General features: G+C 33.1%; 1 protein-coding gene across 1 annotated transcript; it reads left to right on the top strand.

Annotated features, from left to right (window-relative positions):
• The first annotated feature begins 981 nt into the window (after positions 1-981).
• On the top strand, positions 982-20,264 carry LOC132740545 (renin receptor-like). Its single transcript, XM_060728464.1, has 8 exons — positions 982-1,088; positions 3,288-3,433; positions 4,345-4,479; positions 6,392-6,490; positions 7,647-7,835; positions 13,796-13,945; positions 15,202-15,321; positions 17,494-20,264. Exons 1-8 carry the CDS (start codon positions 1,040-1,042, stop codon positions 17,686-17,688), a joined length of 1,083 nt encoding a protein of 360 aa, XP_060584447.1. The 5' UTR covers positions 982-1,039; the 3' UTR covers positions 17,689-20,264.
• Positions 20,265-21,185: the final 921 nt, after the last annotated feature.

The following is a 21,185-nucleotide window of genomic DNA, read 5'->3' as shown; positions in this document are numbered from 1 at the left end:
ATACTTTCGTTGTGATTGTTCATGAAATCGTTTCTACTGTGATTCGAACTGTACCTCTGCTCTGGCATGTACAGAGAAAGAATATCAGTTCCTTGCGAAAGTGAAGGCACTAAAACTAGTGAGCTGCTTGACAGCCTGCCTGGAACGTCCCAGTGGATAAACTGTTCTCTAGCTGATGAATTCAGCATGATTCGGAGGATAAACGACAAAAGAAAATCATACTGTGACTTGTTAAAACTAGAAATAAGGCTGCGTGCCTCCAGATGAACCAACAATATTTCAAGAAAATCAAACTGGAGAAAAAAATCAGAAGTTAAAAGTAAAATTATTCAATATAAAAGTACTAATTTCCATGTGACCGATTTTGCAGTAATTTTCACCATATTAAATTATTTTCTTTGTTCACTTAACAATAATATACTTTTTAATACATTTTCAAAATTTTCATGAAAATTATTATAAATCTGGAGGCGTGTTGCTTTAAGCTGGGATGTACTATAACGTATCGTATGTTCCAGCTTTAAGCCAAAATCTTCTGACTTGAACCACATATATTATTTAAGCAATGAAATAGACAAAACTCCACTAAATTTATTCAGTAGTTGCTGTATTTAGACGTGGAGATTAGTATTAAAATTATTGAAAGCTTTGACTAATTTAAAATTTGATTTTAATACACTTTTACACAAAATCTTTTTGCACTCAGTAAAACTTCCTGAAGATGAAAATAATATTCCAAGATATTTATATATGTATGTATTGAGAACATTACATTATTATACATATACTAGACAGCCTTCCACTTTTGCTAAATGTCAGTATATTAGTTTTCGGTTACTTATCATGAAAATATATTCGTCTTCAATATCAATATTATCGTTTATTTTTTCTGTCTTTTTCTGCATGTGGGTAAATTAACTTAAATGATATAAAATCAAGAATGATTCCGTATCGTACCGCATTTTATCCGGTATGGTACGGGGCCACAAAATATTACAAAGTAAACTTCCTGTATGACGTCACGTCACATGCAAACAAAATGGAGGACAGTCTTCCGGCAAAAATGATAATATATTTATTTCTTGCCAGTATGTTTCCAGTGCTTCATATTTTATTGCTCTAAAGCACAATTTGTATTCTTTTCATTTCTTATGTTTTCTGGCTCAGTCATGTTATTTGTACAACAAACCAAATTGGTACAAGTGCATAATTGTATTTTCTTTTATGTGCAGTTTTAGTGGGTGGGGTAAAATTTATAGACTTATATCATCATTGTTGTGAGGTTAACTATTTCGTACCTAATATTGAACATGTGCTTTAGCTTAGTAACAAAAAGGTGTTTATTCGTTGCTTAATCGTGCTGTTGAGTTAACTCTAGATTTTTTTTAAGGAAGTTCTAGCCGTACGTGAGTATGTACGACTAGCCATGACACACTGTATTGTGTAGCCCTATGGCACTTTTCAAAATTATATGTGTCACGGTTCAGAACTGTTCACTAAATAGGGGAGAAGATGTGTAAGCGGCCGGATAGCTCAGTCGGTAGAGCCGCAAAACGGTATTCCAAGGGTCCTGGGTTCGAGTCCCAGTCAGGCTGCACATATTTCTCACCCTGTGACATTTGGCGCCCAAATTTGGGACGTGACTGATATAGCTCAGAGTTTAATTTACATTGCTCTGTACGTAACTCTGTGAAATTCCAGGACAAATTTTAATAAAGCAGGGGAGTATGTCAGAGTTCAGAACTGTTCACTAAATAGGGAAGAAGATGTGTAAGCGGCGGATAGCTCAGTCGGTAGAGCTGCAGAACGGTATTCCTAGGGTCTCGGATTCGAGTCCCGGTCAGGCTGCATATTTTTCTCACCCTGTGACATATGAAAGTTGAAAATGCATAAGTTTTTTTTGTTTCTTTAAACAAGGATTTTAACCAAGTGTCCAAGTCCCTGCATTTTTCTTTGTGTGTTCACTTTAATAAATATGCTCCGCCATTTTGTAAAAAAAATAATAAGAAGGTAATGCAAGTGTTGTAATCTTGATAAAAGTGTCACAGTTGCATGTAATGATGTTATCAGTTATAACTTTAATATAACAACTTTTACGTGGTTGTTTTTTCATGCTTATGATTTGTTGTTTTATTTGTATATGAAAGATGCATTATTTAATCATTTTTTGTTAATTAAACACATTGATTGAATAAATAATCATAACAGCAAAAGAAGCTTTTTTCATAACGGCATGATCAGAGCAGAATTAAAAAAAGAACATTGAAAAAAAAAAGGTAAAATACAAAACTTTAACAATTGTACAATTTGTAAATACAGTAGATAAATATTGCACATAAAAGCACAGTCAGTTAGCCTTAATTAAAGCCTTTCTAGGGACTGACAATAGAATTTTAGAATGATTTTCACAGAACATGCATTGATGCAATTATCAGAGCCCAGCAACAATTATTTTCTGTGCTTTTTCATTTTTAAAGGGGTTGAAAATTAAACTTTTTGAAACAAAACAGGATTATTATCACAATTTTATAATACAACTTTGATTTTTGTAAAGCTGTCATTGACATTAATTTTATTCATGTGTAAACAATACAAATGAAAGTTGACAGTTGTTAATATAAGTGAAATTAGGGAAATATATCTATTCTAGGCAGTGACTGTCATAAGCAGCAGTGTAAAATAATAGGGAATAATGAGTACTTACTCAGTGTTTTTTTTCTTTATATAACTACTACCCTAAAACGGTACCATTCCCAATAGAAAATAGACATTAAAATTCCCAATTTCCAATGTTAAATTCCCAAAATGGCTGTTCAAAATGCCCACAAGGCCAAGTGATTTTTCTAAAATCATTTAAATCCAACATATTCATATAAATCACCACTCAATAGTTCTATCTGGACAGTAGAAGCTGTTAGCTATCTTTATTTATGATGTCTAATCTCATTTGTAGCTGAAAAAATGCATTAAAAAAAATCCCAATTTTAGTCAAAATAACGCATTTTTTTCCCAATCAGTCTGGTACCGACACCATTCCCAAAGTAGAGAAAATAAACGCGGTTACTGTAGGTAATACTAGTCCCCAGGTTGGAATGGTTCATAATTACTGTATGTACATGTACAAAAAAGAAAATATCTTTAAAATTCTAGTTAAGTAGCTAAAAATAACAGTAAATGATGACTAAAACTAAAAATTGAATTAGTAAAGGTAATACAATGCAACATAATAGCCTCAAATGTCACAATATAATATACATGTATCTGTCAACTATACCTCTTCTTTTCAGGTTGTTTATGTAAGGCTATTGTTAGCCAGAAGTTAGTGGTAACACATGCACCAGGCTATGTACAATTTCTGGAACAGAAAGAGCCACTCCAGACCAGTGAAGTTCCTAAAGTGATATCTCATACACTTGGCATTCCTAGCCATTCTGTAAGTCAATTTGCTTCGGGTAATCTTTGCACAATTGTTATAATGTAAGTGAATGTAAACAGTAGACAAAAGCATGCTGTGAAGTCACACAAAGTGACAATCATATAAGTTTTGTTTAAATTGCAATACCTAGTTGTTAAATATTATTTTTTTGATATTTTTTCTGATAAATTTGACAACAGAAGGTATGACAAGGTAGAGGGAAGAACTTCAAGAACACCTAGGTTTTGTATGTTTTGTCTTTCTCAGACCTTTGTCAGGATACAGTTTCTATCAGAAAAAGTTCAATTGAGTATGTAATATCATTTAAATGATGTTTAAAAAAATGATGTATGTTGCCAAAAAAAAAATTTAAGATGAAAATTGTTAGAGCTTCTTAGGGCTGTGAATTATGCAATAGGATGGTTAACTTTTATACATATAACTGGGAGAGCTTCCCTATATACTCTTTCACATTGTTCATGTCTTGGTGAAGTTTTTTGTATAGTCCGGTTGTTTCGTTATACCAATGGAGTATTTGCTTTGAAACAAAGAATACTTCACTTGTTTATGACCATCACATTTCCTCTAGTCTATAAGGGCGGTCCTGTTTTTAATCTGTTGTGTCATACTGGGCTCCTGGTCGGTGTTCTTGTGTTGCTGGGTCGTGTTCATTGAACACCACCCATTACTTGTTCATCTTGTTTTTCATATTTCATAATTCTGTTATAGACTCTGGTGTGATTATTATCGTTCTTTCAACTTACAATTTCAATTTTTGTTTTCATACCACCTTATAGCATTTTAACTATTCTACTACACCCTTTGATACATTGCTTTTAAATCCTACATACTATTATACTCTGTGAATAGTTGTGAAGACAGTTTAAGTTCTAAAACTATAAATTTTTGTTTTCTGTGTTTTTTTTAAGGATATAAAATGGAAAGGTCTCTTGCAAGGGTCAGTCTTTCAGCGCCCAAAAGCCAATGTTCTCGTTACAGTACAGATGGTGGAAGGACAGCCTGACCTGAAGCTTGTTAGCAAAGCTGAATTTCCTGTCAACTTGGTGAGTACATGTATCTTATCTATGTATAGTGAGGCATTCTTTGTTGACTAGTTTTAATCATTTGCTCCCATAGTTTTAAATTTCACTAGGTCAAAGAATTTGAATACTACCTTCTACTCAATCCTTTTTTTTGTATTTGATTGTATATTGTGTCTATATGTTTGATTGAAATGGGATATTGTTTGAACTAACTGATTATGCCCCCGCCATGTAATGGCCGGGGCATATAGTGTTACCCTGTTCCGTCATTCCGTCCTTCCGTCCTTCTGTCATTCCGTCATCATCAGTTTCCGTTCATTATCTTAAGAACGGTTGCACACATTCAACTCAAATTTGACATATGGATATATCATGACAAAAAACAGGTCAAGTTCGAATTTGGACATGGTTCGATGATTTTTGGCAGAGTTATGCCCCTTTTACTTTGAAAATAATATGAAATTTCAGTTTCCGTTCATTATCTCCCCAACGGTAAAACACATTCAACTCAAACTTGACATATGGATATGTCAGGACAAAATACAGGTCAAGTTGGAATTTGGTCATGGTTCGATGATTTTTGGCAGAGTTATGCCCCTTTTACTTTGAAAATAATATGAAATTTTCAGTTTCCGTTCATTATCTCCCCAACGGTACAACACATTCAACTCAAACTTGACATATGGATGCGTCAAAAGAATGCGCAGGTCAAGTTCAAATTTGGTCATGGTTCAATGATTTTTGGCAGAGTTATGCATGCCCCTTTCACTTTGAAAGTAATATGAAATTTTCAGTTTCCGTTTATTATCTCCCCAACAGTACAACACATTCAACTCAAATTTAACATATGGATATGTTTTTGGAATGCCCAGGCCAAGTTCGAATTTGGTCATGGTTCAATGATTTTTGGCAGAGTAATGCCCCTTTCACTTTGAAAATAATATGAAATTTACAGTTTCTGTTCATTATCTACCCAACAGTGTTACATATTTAACTTAAATTTGACATATGAATATGTCAAAGGAATGGGCAGGTCAAGTTGGAATTTGGTCATGGTTTGATGATTTTTTGCAGAGTTATGTCCCTTTCACTTTGAAAATAATATAGATACATCTTAGGAATAAGTAGTTTAAGTTTGAATTTGGTTGTGGTTCAATGATTTTAGACCAACTTATCTTTCCTGAATGTTGGAAAAATTTTGAACTTTCAGTTTCAGCACTCATACTTTTAGCCATTATTTTGGCTACAAATATGCAATATGCTATTTTTAAAAGGTTAAGACTGAATAATTTCAGTGCCTTGAACATTGTATGAAAATGGTTTGTGTTAACATTGAAAAGTTTTAAGGGCTTTGAACTTAAAATGAAAAAAAATAATTAATGCACCATCTGAAATTTTGGCTGCATGCGGGGGCATCTGTGTCATGATGACACATTTCTAGTATTTATAAATTAAGTTATTATATCTTAAAATTGTCTTACAGATACACTGTATTACTATTAGTGGCTAAGTGAAGAATATCTATGTTGTAGTCACAAAAATGTGTTAATGCTATTGTAGTTTCAGGAGGTATCCATGGCCTAGTGCTTAAATTTTTTGACTCCAAACCTCTGTCCCTCACTGTTGTAAGTTCAAATCCCTCCAGAGACTTTGGATTCTTTCATATGATGAAGCTATCCATAATAATCCAGCTAGTTTATGGAATATTTGTGGTTCTATTCAGGCCGGCGTTTGTGCCTGATTTAATGCACAGAGGGGGCACCTTAGATGTTCCTCTGCCAGTAAAGCTTGAAATCTGATATACGACTTCTAATGTGTCAGGGTGTCATATAATCAAAAGAAGTTGTAACCCCATAAATATTTTTCATCCCTTTAAGTTTTATGTAAATCTATTTTTTTATATATATATATTTTATTTCTATATTATATATAGGATGTTGCTGGTGTTGATGTAAGTGGATTGATGGCCTCACTACAGGGAAACTTTTTAGACAAAAATCCTCTTCTCCTGGATGCTGGTCTTGACAATAGTGTAAGTAGTTAATGTATCACTGTGCAAAGGCCAGGGACCAGTACTGGCTGGTTAATACCCTGATCAGAAATAAAAACCCTTGTACGTAATGATAAATCAAAAAAAAAAAAAAAAATAATGGTAAATTTTATAACAAATTAGATACAGACTTTGGTGCAGTCTGACCTGGCACTTTAATGTTGGCTACCTTCTAATTTTCATCTTTGTTATCCCCAAATTTAATCATTTATCAGCCTGCTTTTCTGTTCTTTTAATAGTATTTTGAAAATATGAAAGCTGAACAGCTATTGTCTTCCATGTCTATGAAATACTTTGAGTGGGTACATACAAGTTATAATAATAAAATTAATGTATCAAGTATGGTGGCTGATTTGGAACGCTTTTGTTTGTCTTGTTGTCGCTAGTAACAGCACGAAAAGGCATGAAACAGCGAGTTGTCGGACTTTCGTCTTGTCGTCCTGTAGCTAACAATGCACGCCAAACAGCATGTTGTCTTGCGGCATATTGTTGTGATGGCACATTGTCGCTCGGCTCAAATAGAAGGATTGCCTTATAAGCCAAATGACAGGGTGACATTGCAACATGGGCCACACAACAACACGTCATTTGGCGTGCTTTGCTAGCGACAAGATGACAGTGCGACAACACGCCGTTTGGCAAATTTCGCTAGGGACAAGACGAAAAGGCGATAATGATATAGGTTGTGTTGTCGCTATGGACAACGCAACGTGCAAAGTGTACCAAATCAGCAACCATAATCAAGGGTCAAATTTTTACCTACCTGTTTATTTATGCAGTTTTGCCAATCTCTTCACTGGTGGGAGCTCAATTTATGCCTCCTAAAGGAAGAACATACATGTACAAAAATATTGTCATCACCTTGTCCCTCTGTGGCACTCTTGTCCAAGGAATAACTTAAAGTATTGAAGGAATTTGATAAAAAAATGTACAGTGATAGAGACTTTCGAGAGGAAGTGCAGTGTCAAAAAAAAACTTAAAAACCATAGAAAGGATTCAAATGAACAGTTCCAAATTTACAGCTGGGCATGCCGAAAACACAAACTTTGCTGATTAAGAATTAACCATTTCACATTCATTCCAATAAGTTTGATAATGTTAATCACATAATGAAATTATAATGTCTTTATTTTCACAGATATTTGACATTCAGTCAGAATTTGATGTGTTCCGCAAATTGCCAAACACGCTGCTTAGAATGTCAGACAGGTTATTAGATGCTGATTCTGTGGCCCAAGAACACACTACTGGGACCTTGAACACTAGTTTGACCAGCGATCTATCATTGATGGGGGAATTACAGATGATTCAAGATGTTTTGAAAACTGTAAGTTCAAAGTACAGTCAAACCTGTGAACAATATCCATTTAAGGGAGGGTCTGAACATGGCCTAAGGGAGGGTCTGAACATGGCCTAAGGGAGGGTCTGAACATGGCCTAAGAGAGGGACCAAACATGGCCTAAGATAGGGACTGAACATGGCCTAAGGACGGGTACGAACATGGCCTAAGGGTGGGACCAAACATGGCATAAGGGAGGGACCTAACATGGCCTAAGGGAGGGAATGACCTAAGAGGGGGACCAAACATGACATAAGGGAGGGAATGAACATGACCTAAGGGAGGGACTGAACATGACCAAATGGAGGGACTTAACATGGCCTAAGAGATGGACCAAACATGGCTTTAGGGAGGGACCAAACATGGCCTAAGGGAGGGACTAAACATGGGCTAAGGGAGGGACCAAACATGACCTTAGGGAGGGCCTGAACATGGCCTAAGGGAGGGACTGACCATGGCCTAAGGGAGGGACTGAACATGGCCTAAGGGAGGGACTGAACATCTGAACATGGGCAAAGGGAGGGACTGAATATGGGCAAAGGGAGGGACAAAACATATCACATATTGACAAGTGGGAGGTTACCTTACTCTTTTTAATTATTGAATTGTGTAAGAGAAGCTTTTATTTACTGGATGCTCTATATTCTGAAGTGGTTTTGAACACAGGTTTGACTGCATGTTTTCTGTCATGACTACTTTTTTAAAAAAGTTGCTGGTTAAAATGTACACATTTATGAGCAATTTATTCTTTGGAGCACTTGTTTCTCCTTTTGTGTTGTTATTTAAGCTACAAACATTCTACAGTTTCGTTAACTGTTTAACAGTATTGTTGTAATACTCATCTAATATTGTTCATAAATTAGGATTTTAAACGGAAAACCCCATGGTAACACTGAAGTTTGTATACGAATTTTAACATGCAAATGAAGACTGTAATCAGCTCGTGTATGCGCTACGTCACTGTTTTATAGTTGCTATCCGGAACACAGCAAATATGATATTTTCTTGTGCAAACACACTTTAACCGTTTTAGCTTCACGGTGCACTAAGCCTGGGGTTCAGTGAAAGAAATCATCTCGTAAAAAGATTAAATTTGTATGAAAACATCTTTTACAATGCGGAAATATACCGTTAAATTAGGACTGCTACTTATGGTCATGTTTGTTGATTTAATATTGATGTACGGATGATCCCAAGGCGGAGTTTCTCATGCAAACAGAAATTGTACTTCCCATTTCACAACAATGAGGTTACCCATTTGTATGCTAATAAAACTCATTTTAGTTGTCTGGACACCAAAATAAGACCTGGAGTCGATATAAAACCCAATTTATTAATGAAATGTTACTATTTCTGTTTTTATGAAATTTATTAAATGTAGCTTTAATACTTGATATGTTTTATGATTGATACATATTGTTGTTACTATTTATTCAATAATCTAAATTACCACAACCACAAGAGAAGAAAATCATTCCGTTTATAACTACTTTCAATCCATACATCCCACCAGCTCAAAAAATTTTGAACTCGTATCTTAATATATTAAGTGACAATGATTTCACTACTTTCATTAGGAGCTCTAAAATTGTAGCAGTATATCGTCGATCAAATAACATAAGACGAATCTTAGTTAAGTCTGACATTTCTAGCGATAAATTCTCGAATGGCAGTTACCCGTGCAGACAAAATTGTCTTACATGTAAATTCATGTCTAATACTATAGAATTTAAAAGTACCGCTACAAATGAAACATTTAAAATCCTTGGACATCATACATGTAAAACTGTAAGCTTAATTTATTTAATAGCATGTAAACAATGCAAATTACAGTACGTAGGACAAACTGGCAATTCACTTAGAGATCGATTCTACGGCCATTTAGCCGACATTAGAAGTAAAAACAACGTCAAGCCCGTTTCGCGCCATTTTAATGTAAACGGACATAGTGAATTCGACGTCATTATCATACAAACAACCGAAAGAAACATCAATATCAGAACGGAAGAAGTATGGATCAGGAAATTAAAAACAAGAACTCCAAGCGGCTTAAATCTTATGTAAAATCGGAAGAAATAAATTATGCACGAAAAATAACTGAAGAAGAATGGCCAAAACCGAGGTATACCAAATATTACACTGATAAAAACAGATGGTACCAACACCAAAAAACACATGCTGAATACATAACCAAGTTCATTTGTTCATGGTGTAATAAGCACTACGCAAGACGGGATTCGCTTAAAAGACACTCCATAAACGTACATGGATTCAATGAAACAAAGTTTGAATACATCAAAATTGATAAACCAAGAACAACACCCAAACCAACTGAAAGCAAATATAGGATATTAAAAAAGATGCCAACATTTAGAATCATTAACAATAGAGGAACACCACAACTAATTAACAAGAAACAGAACAAAAAAACTAAGAACACCAACCAAACACAGAAGATCAACATGGACATTGAAACTATGAACTTTCCAATACCAGAACCTATATCTCCATTAAATCCAAGTAAGAACAACAGCTCAGAAACCTTGTGTGAAGATGAATATGGACAGTATAGTCACACCAATGAACAGATAATTTCTATTGGATCCATTTATGGTATTTTTTCATGTAACTAAGTAGGACTTATAATAACAACATTTTCATTTTATACTTAATAACAACTTATTGGCAAAATTCCAAAAAATTCTTGGCACACTTCCAGAACGAAACCAAATATAGTATTGTCACGTGACTTTTTAGTTTACACATTTAGTATACTTCAGGGCCTAAATTTCAAAATATTTCTGTATTATCCTGATGAAGGTCATTATATGATCGAAACCGGTAGATAAATAAATTTACGTAAACTCACTCTGGTGTTCCTGACGTGTTGTTCTTCATCCTTTCTTTGATTACTTAGTTTGTTACCAGTGGGAACACGTATCCCTTTGGGATCCGTCAGTACCAGATTTCCAGCCAGTCAACTCTACGGTGTGGGCAGAGTTACAGTTTCCACTTTCTGCCGTGTATCCATTATTGGATCCACCGATACAAGCATAGTTGAGCCCTTGGTAAGGGAATCTGCTGCGAAATTGTACTGATGTCATATCAACTTTCTCCTCAGGACGATTCGGACTTTGATACACCTTCGATAACACCGTCTGTCTCCACAGCAACGCTTCCGGTTCAGACTAATCATCCAACGAAGAAACGCAAAAAAACAGAAGACGACTCTCCACGAAAAATCGACGAAAAAAACGTTTCAAGGTTCAAAGTTTTAAAGGAACTCAATATACAAAGAACACGCACTGAGCACCACATAAATTACTTACAAAAGTGTATAACCACAAAATCAGTACCTAGAGCACTACGAGTCAATCTCACACCCCAGGTCCCGGTCATCAGTTCCACTTTACAAATCAAGTGGGAAGAAGCGCATATAGAATTTGGCAACAAATTGTGTGAAATTTTATTACAATATTGGGAAAACAGACATACACAACTTCAACAAGAGATAGACATTATCTGCAAAGATCTCAAAGAAATAACTTCACCTGAACAGATTGAGCTAATAACGGACATTATTTCCAGCATTACAATTATGTTTGCATGTAACTCAAAAAGGATTTGACATAGAGTCATTAAACCTTATGGGAAGGTTGCTCAGCATATTTAGTTTTGCACCTGTTTCATTATGTTGTTATTTGTTCCTTGAGTGCTTGAGTTAGAATCAACCAACTTTACTGGAATAATGATCAACATCACTAAATTACAGGAATAATGATTCACATCATTGTGAAGCTATGCACCTGGGACTTTTCATGTGGATTTTTTTCAGTTTTGTTAGAGTAATTGCCCTTGACTTACAGTAGTATAAATTTGCAATTTTCAACTTGTTCATGCATAGCTTAAAAAGTATTTCACTTGTAGGCCTGAAAGTTTACAAGAATGTTGGTCAGCATGTGTACTTATGCAGCATTTGGTTTGCTTGTGGATTTATTTAGTATTTGTAAAGTTCTTGCTGTTTACTTAGTAAAAGATTTTTAGTTTTCAAAAAATATTTGACCTAGATGGAACAGTGGCACGGTGGGGGCACCCGTGTCCTATGGACACATTTCTAGTTTCATAATAAGTCATTAATGGTTATGTCTGGTTATTAATTCTGTCATTTATGAATGGATTTTGAAATAATTAGGTATATGTATACATTTGTGGCACATTAGGAAAACTTGTGATGTGCAATTGACAGGAAGGAAGGTGAGGGTAATATGTAGTTGTATGGTCATTCATTCATTGGTGCTTTTTGAAATAATTGGGTGCAAGGAGAATGTGAGAGCGCATTTGTTAATGTTTTGTTGAAAGTCAAAGGTCATGGTTAGTCTTCAGGGCATGTGTCTGTTTTCAAAGAAGGTTTTGTCTATTTTCAAGGAAGGTTTTGTCTGTTTTCAAGGAAGGTTTTGTCTGTTTTCAAAGAAGGTTTTGTGTAGGAAAAACCAAGCAAAATATTACTTAATAAGTACATTGTATTTCAACATTGTTTCGTAATAAGTGATGTACTTTGGTAGATAGAATCTGATTGAAGACAATGCAATAAACAATGTGAATTATATAATGTCAATTATCAGCTGCTTAGTTAATACAAAAAGTTGCCAAAAGGTATAATTGTCAGCACATTCCTTATGATATATTGTGACATTTTGATTGTCTGATTCTTTTAGTTATTTGATAAACATTTGATCAATATTATAACCTTAGTTTATTGAGCCTACAGAATTTAGAGGGAAGTATAGAAAAACATGAAGCTTGTTGTGTGTTGTCTATCAGTATGAAGATTATCCTAAATTTCTTTAGAAATCATTTTGTGGACCATCTCCGATTTAGACTGAATTTTAAAAAAGGAATGATTTCTAGATGTCCCATATATAGGTTATATATGGAATGGTCCAGATTTGAATGATGTAGAAATACTATAATGATAAAAATAATGATGATGATGATGATGATGATGATATCTTTATTGAGGGAAAGTTGATAAATACTAAAATAATAATAATAATAATAATAATAATAATTATATTAATAATAATAATGATAATAATAATATTATAATGTTATATTATAATATTTATTAATATATTTATAGTAATAATGATGATGATAAAATCTTTATTGAGGGAAAGTTGATAAATATTATATTAATGATAATGATGATAAAAATAAAAAAAATAATGATGATGATGTTTGGAGTTATGCCCCCTTTTAATTTTTAACATTTTTATCAGAATTGGTTATTGATAGTTGTTGAACTTCACAGATGAGCGATAACACCACATGCTGTGCTCTTGTTTGTATTTTGATATTTAAAAATTTTAAATCCTTTTAGCTTTGGATGGAAAGTTCTGAGTTCAAAACAATGTTCAAATACAGTAACTTAGCAAATTAAGGGGTTGTAACTACATGTTGAATAAACATTAAGTGATGATATAGAAGTTAGGATGTCATCATGTGTTGTAAGGGAGGGAATTATCGATAATATCAAAACTAAGATAAAATCATAAAATGGTCACGTTAGTGCAGTAACGGGTAAAGTTCTTTTTAATTTGATAGGAGTTGACCAGTTATTGCACTAAGGTGATGAAATAGGAAAAGACTAGTGATGTTTTCTAACAGTACAGGAACATTATGTAATAAGAAACATACTGGCTATTTTATACAATCGGTCAAGACTGTTACTCATTGAATAATATCTCCAAATTAAAATTACCTAATTCTACAACATATTACGGCTAGTTTGTTTTGTTTTCTTGCTTATTGTGAATGAATTAGATACGTACAAATTAATACATATACAAGTACTATATAGAAGTTCCCATGCTTGTTTGTTTTTTATCTTGTGCACCGTGAATGACATAGATACGTACATATATCATGATAGAAGATTTCAATTTCAGGTTGAGGGAGAAGAGAAATTAATGAAGTCTCAAACACCGGATTTCTACAGTTTTATGATTGGTGGATTACCGAGAGTTGCTGATAAACATGGTAAACAATCAACCCAGTCACAAGATGCTTCAACTCTTGTCTCAGATTTCCTTAATAAGGTGAGCTTTGTAAACTGCTACAACTGGGTTATTATATTCAGAATAAACTCACGGCTTTGCTGAAGATTAACCTGTGGAAGACATGTTTGAATTGGGTCTAGGGGAGGGGAGTGGGGTTTTTGGGGAGGGAGGATAGCCCATTTCCGGCCCGACCTTAGCCTGAACTAATAAAACCTATGGCTTAGGTTTAACAAGTATCTTCAGAGGCCTCCGCCTACAGAAACAAATTTCTTATATGCCTGTACCAGTCTATGTAGGCAAGTTTTATTGAATGTTAGCATCTTCCCCTCTCCTCCCTTAAAATAAATACATAAAAAAGAAGGGAGACCCACCTGTAAATCCACAGATTTAGAAGTAGGAAAATTTTACACTTTTGTAAATAAGGCAGTTAGTAACTTTGAATATGTAAACAATTATTTTTGTCGTAAAGTTCATGGAACTAGTACAAAAGGGTAATGTTTAATATCCTGTTGTCCATTTTCTCATATCATGCTTACAAATAAACAGTTTTGATAGCCTAATGGGACCAGTTTTGAGTTCTTTAGTTTATACAAATCTATTTTAGTTTGAGTGTGTTGAAAGCTATAAGCTTATTGAAACACTGTTGAATCCGTTCCTGTAACCAACCAGTACTAAGCAATGAATGAAAGATTCTTGTACAAGGAAACAACGGCTTGTCCCTGACAGGGTTTGAACCCACGCGGTCAACAATCCTTAGATTAATAGTTCAACGTGTTCACCACCCAGCCACGCCACCACATCATTTTAGTTCTTTGATCGTAGTGAAAACAACAGTGACAAAATGTAGAGTTATTATGAATTTCATACCAACAATCTCGCCATTTTTACTCTTAATAGGCATAGGGAATACATAGTTGATGTAGAGATGGAGAAGGTTTATCCGGTTACCTGTAAAGTGTATATTGGCGAGCTTTAGCGATAAACATTCTCCTATCCCGACATCAACCATGTATTTGATTTATCCTGCTTTTGTCTATTTTGATCAAGTTTTTAATTTTTTTTTAAATGGTTTCATTTTTACTTTTCCCTGATAAAGCAGCATCTATATGAAGTTTTGTTTTGCTGCTAACCATGTGACGTCATCATATGACGTAATGACTGGAGATAGATAAGTTTATCCGGCAAGGCATAATCCAGCTGATAATATAGACTGTAGCAGGATAAATAATGTGACTTTAAGAGGATAATTGACAATCTCATGTTTCTAATGGTTTTAAAACATTTAATGATTTCAGATGACGGAACAGTTAAAGACGTTGTATAAGGACAATGTAGTTGTTGAAGTTCTTGCTGTACATTCCCCACATGATAACTTAATTAGAAAAAGTAGAAGTCTTAAAGCTGTTGAAGAAACTGTAAGTTTGCATTTATTTACCAGTAGTTGTGAGATTATGATACTTTAAAGTTAATTATTTACATACAGTACGCTCACCGCGGGTTTTGCTTTTTCCGCGATACCACCGCGGACGATTTTTTTTTATTGCGGACAAACTCGGGGGTTCGTCCGCGATGAGAAGCCTAATTTCCCCGCGATCCCCGGTGTTCAGTTGTTTCCACCGCGGACAAAATTCTGACAACCGTTCTTCATTTATCAATAAAATCAGTCACCCGTTTCACGCGGGGGAACGCCATGGTCAGTTGGTCAGTATAAATTAACCTCCAAAAATAACAGACGTTTTATTATTTTTTAACGTCATCTTTTTTTTTACACAATGACTTGAAAATTGACCACAATCGTCTCCTTAAATGTTATTATACGTTAAATTATTTGAACAGAATTTGAAATAAAAATAATAACAGCTGTACCTGTTTTTGTTGTTGTTTTTAATATTTTTGTTATAAACGTCCACAAAACTATTCGTCCACATACCAATATTTTTACAACTAAAATCGTCATTTATCACTGTCATCTTTACTTGTTCATTCCTTGTGGTTCTATAAGTATTATTGCTGTTAAACTATGTGGGAGCCATAAATATGATACTTAGTAAAAAAAGGACATTTGTGCTGATTTCTCAATGATGACTGACGCTACAGTACATGTCCTGTAAGAGGTCGATGAGTGTGAATACAAGACAGGACATAAATAAAATACATGTACATATATTAATAATAATTAGGCTGCCTTTTACAAATTATAAAATTACATTATTATCCTCGGAATCAATTAATTTCAATGAAAACTTAATATAATAAATACAAGAAAGCAAAGACAATTACGTTCAATTGTATGTACTTAAAACTACATGTTGTCTACAAATACTATTATTCCTATGAACAATAATATCTTAAGATAAAAATAAAATGAAATATTTTTAACTTGAAAATCGGTCGATGGAAGTTCTTAGAAAATAACTGCCATGTGCTTGTTTGCCTTATATACATGTATGTACATGCATACTGTTCATAATAAAATAACAAAAGTATAACGTCAAGTTTAACAAAATTCTGCAAAAAAAATCTATAAAAAAGAACAAGCAAACAACCTACTAAAACAAAAATGAAAATAAACTTCAACAGTTGATACAAACTTCAAAACATATGCATTACGCTCACACCTGTAATTAGATAAATCAAGAATATCATTTAATGTATATTTTGGTGAAATAAACGCTTTCTTTTTATGTTCCAAATAAAATATAAGACTTTATGATCAATATGCAAATAAACAGAAACAGTAAAACGCATCTGACAATTGAAAGAGACGTCCTGGAATATTGCCTGAATAAAATTGTTGAGGGTTATGTTTTCAAAGTTTTTAAATAAGAAACAAAAGCTGGCATATAAATTGTTGTAGTATCTTTTTCATAAATGTCATATGCCGAATTTTTCATTATTTGACTTCAAGTTTCTCACTACCATGAAGTTGCGACGACAATGATTTATCTTGATGTCGAATACATATTATACATTACCCAACACAATAACAAGAAGAAGAACAAGAAAAACACTGCATTTGTACATGTACTTTTATTACAACAAAAAAGAAAGAAAACAAACAAATTTTACATATAGTTACATGTATATGTACAGTACATGTTACAGTACATGTACGTACGTATACTGATGTTTAAATACAGTAATTAATTTTTAAAATTTAAGGTTTCCACCACGTTGACCGGTGTTTGACCGCAGCGTTCCTCCACAATTTACCACTGTGTTCCGCGGGGGAAACGGTTTCAGCCGCCGATTTATGTCCGCGGTGGTGAAAATTTTCTGTCCGCGGGGTCATGCGGACAATATCTGAGCAAATTTTAGTCCGCGGTAAACCTCATCCGCGGGGTCACGCGGGTTTTGAAAAAGCCGCGCTGAGCGTACTGTATGGTATAGTTAATTACAACATTACAACAGCTTTAATTCTAATGGGATTCTAAATGTCTTAAGTAACTTTTTATTGCTTTTATTATAAAGATCTGGTATGAACTTACTAACTTATAGCCAATGATATGATATTTTGTTACACATAAAAACATTTATACACATATTTAATTTTCTTGAAGATGAAAATGTCATTTTTATTTCCACAGAAAAAAAATGTGACCGGCTATAACTTAGCAATGGACTATGACGAGATGTACCCAGTGACCTTCAATATCTGTCTATGGCTAATGATTTTACTAGCTATTACAGTATTTGGTGTGTGTTACAGTATCTGGAACATGGACCCAGGACGTGATAGTATCATATACAGAATGACTACCACTAGATTGAAGAAAGACTAAAATTTCATGATCTGTAGCATTTATTTTCAAGTTACTTGTAGAAATGTCCCTTGAACTGTGCTAGAGTAGATATTAAATGGATTTTTAGTGTAAAAGTTGTGTTCAAGGTTATAAAAACTTCATATAGAAACCTGTCTGGATTCACAAGCTTTTGATTGGCTTATTCTGTTAACCATTTTGAAATTGGCCAATGGCAGGGCAGGGTTGTCAGACTGGTTTCAAATTTCCATTTTACAACTTTGGACTGTATGCTAGTTTCACATGAATATATGTGTGAAAGGTACAAAAAGGGTAAGATGACATTCCATTTGTAAAGTAATAGTTTTGCATTGTTATGAATTTTATGAATCTGTTAAGACAGATCTATAATGCTTAATCTATCAATTATTCACGTGCAAATTGAACAAAAATCCTGTAACTACCTTATATAGAATGCATATTTTATTTGTGTCTTTTATTTAGAACAATAATATTTGAAAGAACATTGACTTATACAGAGAATCTTCCTGTGTAAAAATTAACAAATATATTACTTTTTCACCATATCTGTATAATAGGTGTTAAAACTCCCTCCTATGAAGTCAATGGAAAAATGTGATTTCCTGATTCCTGCTAGTCAAATATGTGGATATATGTCTTGTATCTAGGTTGATCTATGCCTTACAATAAACAAAAATAGAAATAACGGAAAGAAATTTAACAAATAAATACCAAGAAACACAGTGTCAGCATTTTTCAACTCTTTAAAGAAACTGCCTCCAGATTTTTGCTTCTTTGATTAGATATTAAAGAATTAATTTTGAATTTAACAGGCTTAAATTTTTAGAAATATTTCAATAAACTTTAGAGTGAATAATCATTTTGTCAACTTTTTATAGTACCAGTAATAAATCAGTGGTATACGGCAGTAACAGACATGAAAATTTACGAATTGGTCCAAATCAAATCATGTGTATAAATATTTTTTCTACCTGTGTAGACTAATAACAAGAAAATATTTCTGAAAAATGTAAGTTAAAAATCATGCCCCCTGATTTTGTGATGTTTTATCTACAGTAGAAATAATATTGTGTATAAATGATAACAAATTACTTGTATATTAATTTGAATATAATAAATTATTGTTTATGTAAAGTGATATGATTTATTTATAATTCTTAAATGATTTGTATGAATGATTCATGGTAGTTGTAAGTACTGCAGCTTGCAAATTATTTGCCTTCTGGTTAAACATGAATGTTGCCCATGCAAAAATAAAACTTCATAACATAGCTTTACCAGATTCTGTTGATGAAACAAAATATAGTTCTTTAATTTAATATATATTGACAATAAATGCAAAGATCACATAAACCTTTGAAGGAATTCCACTGAAGTACAATGGCCTTAAAACATAAAATTTGAATTTTTTACATACTTAAAACAAAAAGTAATTATGAAACAGCCCCCCCCCCCCCCCCTCGGGAACTAAATTGAAAATAATATTTTTATGTTATTCTTAGCAAGATTTGAGTGAAAACATTAATGGGTCATTTTTTTAACCAGTTTTTTACAGTTAGAATATTTATGCTGGAAGAAAACAGAGTGAGAGAATGATCTGAAATATTGCACACAAGTTACTGGTCTAGAATTGCATGGAATATTAATCTGGATCTTGCCATGTAAAAAAAAACCTTGGTGGACTCCCTTAAAATTCACAACAACACAATAGCAATAATTTATTTTTTCTTCTTCATATTTATATCCTTTGTGAAACCAGAAGAAAATATTTATCAATATTGCAGTAAATTGAGTATTATTTTAAAAGTTAGTTGTATCATAATGTGAAACTGTAAAAAATAGAATATATGTAGCCAGAAACAACATGTATTGTTACATAGAGAAATCCTTTGTTTAGATGTGAAGTTGAATGTAAAGCATGAAAAAAAGTAAGAAGTTTGCAAAGATTTTGTTATTTAAATTATTGTGTACTGGCAAACCTGTGTTAAATACCACCTCTGAATAATGGCAGCCTGCAAATAAAGGCTACTTTTTGATAAGCCTTCATTGAAAAAAATGGAGTAAAATAACTTCCAAATAAAGAACATTTGTCTCGAAAGACAACGTTTTCTCTATCCTTTGAGTGACCTTAAATTACAGGTTTGACTGTACATATACATGTGTTTATGTAACTGCGTTTGTACAATTTAAGTATTTTAATATTTCTTTTTGTTTTAAAGCAGCATGCCTCCAGATTCGTGTTAATTTTCATGAAAATTTTGGAAATGTCTTTAGAAAGAAAGTATTATAAGTTGAAGAAATAAAGTAATTTATATATAGCAGTTGGTACGTACAATCCACAGAAATTACCAGAAAGTGGTCAACATATACAAAAACAGCCCTTACTGTGTTTGTAACACAGTAGAAATATGGTAATAAAATACTGCAAAATCAGTCTCAAACCGCATGTTCATTCTAAATGTAACTTTGATCTTGAATGTTTTTACTGTTCTTAAAATTTTAGTACATTTTGTCTATATTTATTTTGTTGAACTATTTTGGCTCATCTGGAGGCAGGCAGCTTTGAAATAGCCGAACATTGAATGAAAGCATTTTTTCCTCCAGTAAATGCAGTAGTGTACCATTAAAAAAATAATTTCTATGTAAAACATGAACAGTGAAACAAACTTCCATGACATACAGATACTTAAAAGTTTTCTATTAAATATATGTCTATATGAACTTTTTCATGACGAATATTAAAAACCTAAATACAGTATAACCTGTGAATAAAGGTCATTCAAGGGAAAGATCTAACATGGGCTTTATAGACAAGTGGCCTTTATTTGAAAGTTTGTATTATTTATCAATGAGGATTGTTGAAGAATGGCCGTTATTTACAGCGTGCTTTCTATTTCATCTTTAACAAGTTTGACTTACTGCACCTTGAAAAGGAGGGCAGTTTCAAATCCCTAGGGTTAGGTGTCTGAATTATGGGATTTGTATCTTATAAGCTGAGGGGTCTAAATGATACTTTTTGTATTTTTGTCTGAAAGATATTTATCCAACCTTTCTTTGTAATAGTTATATAATATGATGACATTTAATATGATTCTTATATAAAGAATTTACTAGTAAGCAAAATTATTTGTGTCATTGCCTAGCAACATGTTGTATAATCTTTCAATCTGTTTATTGTTCACAACAAATGTCCTAAAAGTAAACATTATTAAGCTATCTTATTAGAGACAAAAGTTCACTAGAAAATTATGTGATACCTGTTATATAAGATGTTAAATGTAAACCTCAGTGAAGTCCATGTGATGCTAGTTTATTTATACATGTACTAGTATGTACATATTTATATATCAAAAATAGGTTTTGGAAAATGCAGAAAAATATAAATTCAGTTAAATTTTTATACATTTATTTCTGTAAGCACATTTATATATCTTCAGATAGTAACGTTTAATATCATATTCATATATGTAAAAGAAAGAATTTCATGAGCGGAAAAC

Source organism: Ruditapes philippinarum, unplaced genomic scaffold (genome assembly GCF_026571515.1).
Source record: "Ruditapes philippinarum isolate M1 unplaced genomic scaffold, ASM2657151v2 ctg2835_1_1_1_1, whole genome shotgun sequence".
In the NCBI taxonomy this organism is placed as follows: domain Eukaryota; kingdom Metazoa; phylum Mollusca; class Bivalvia; order Venerida; family Veneridae; genus Ruditapes; species Ruditapes philippinarum.
The sequence above is the reverse complement of the archived record's forward strand: the minus strand, read 5'-3'. Positions and strand labels throughout refer to the sequence as shown.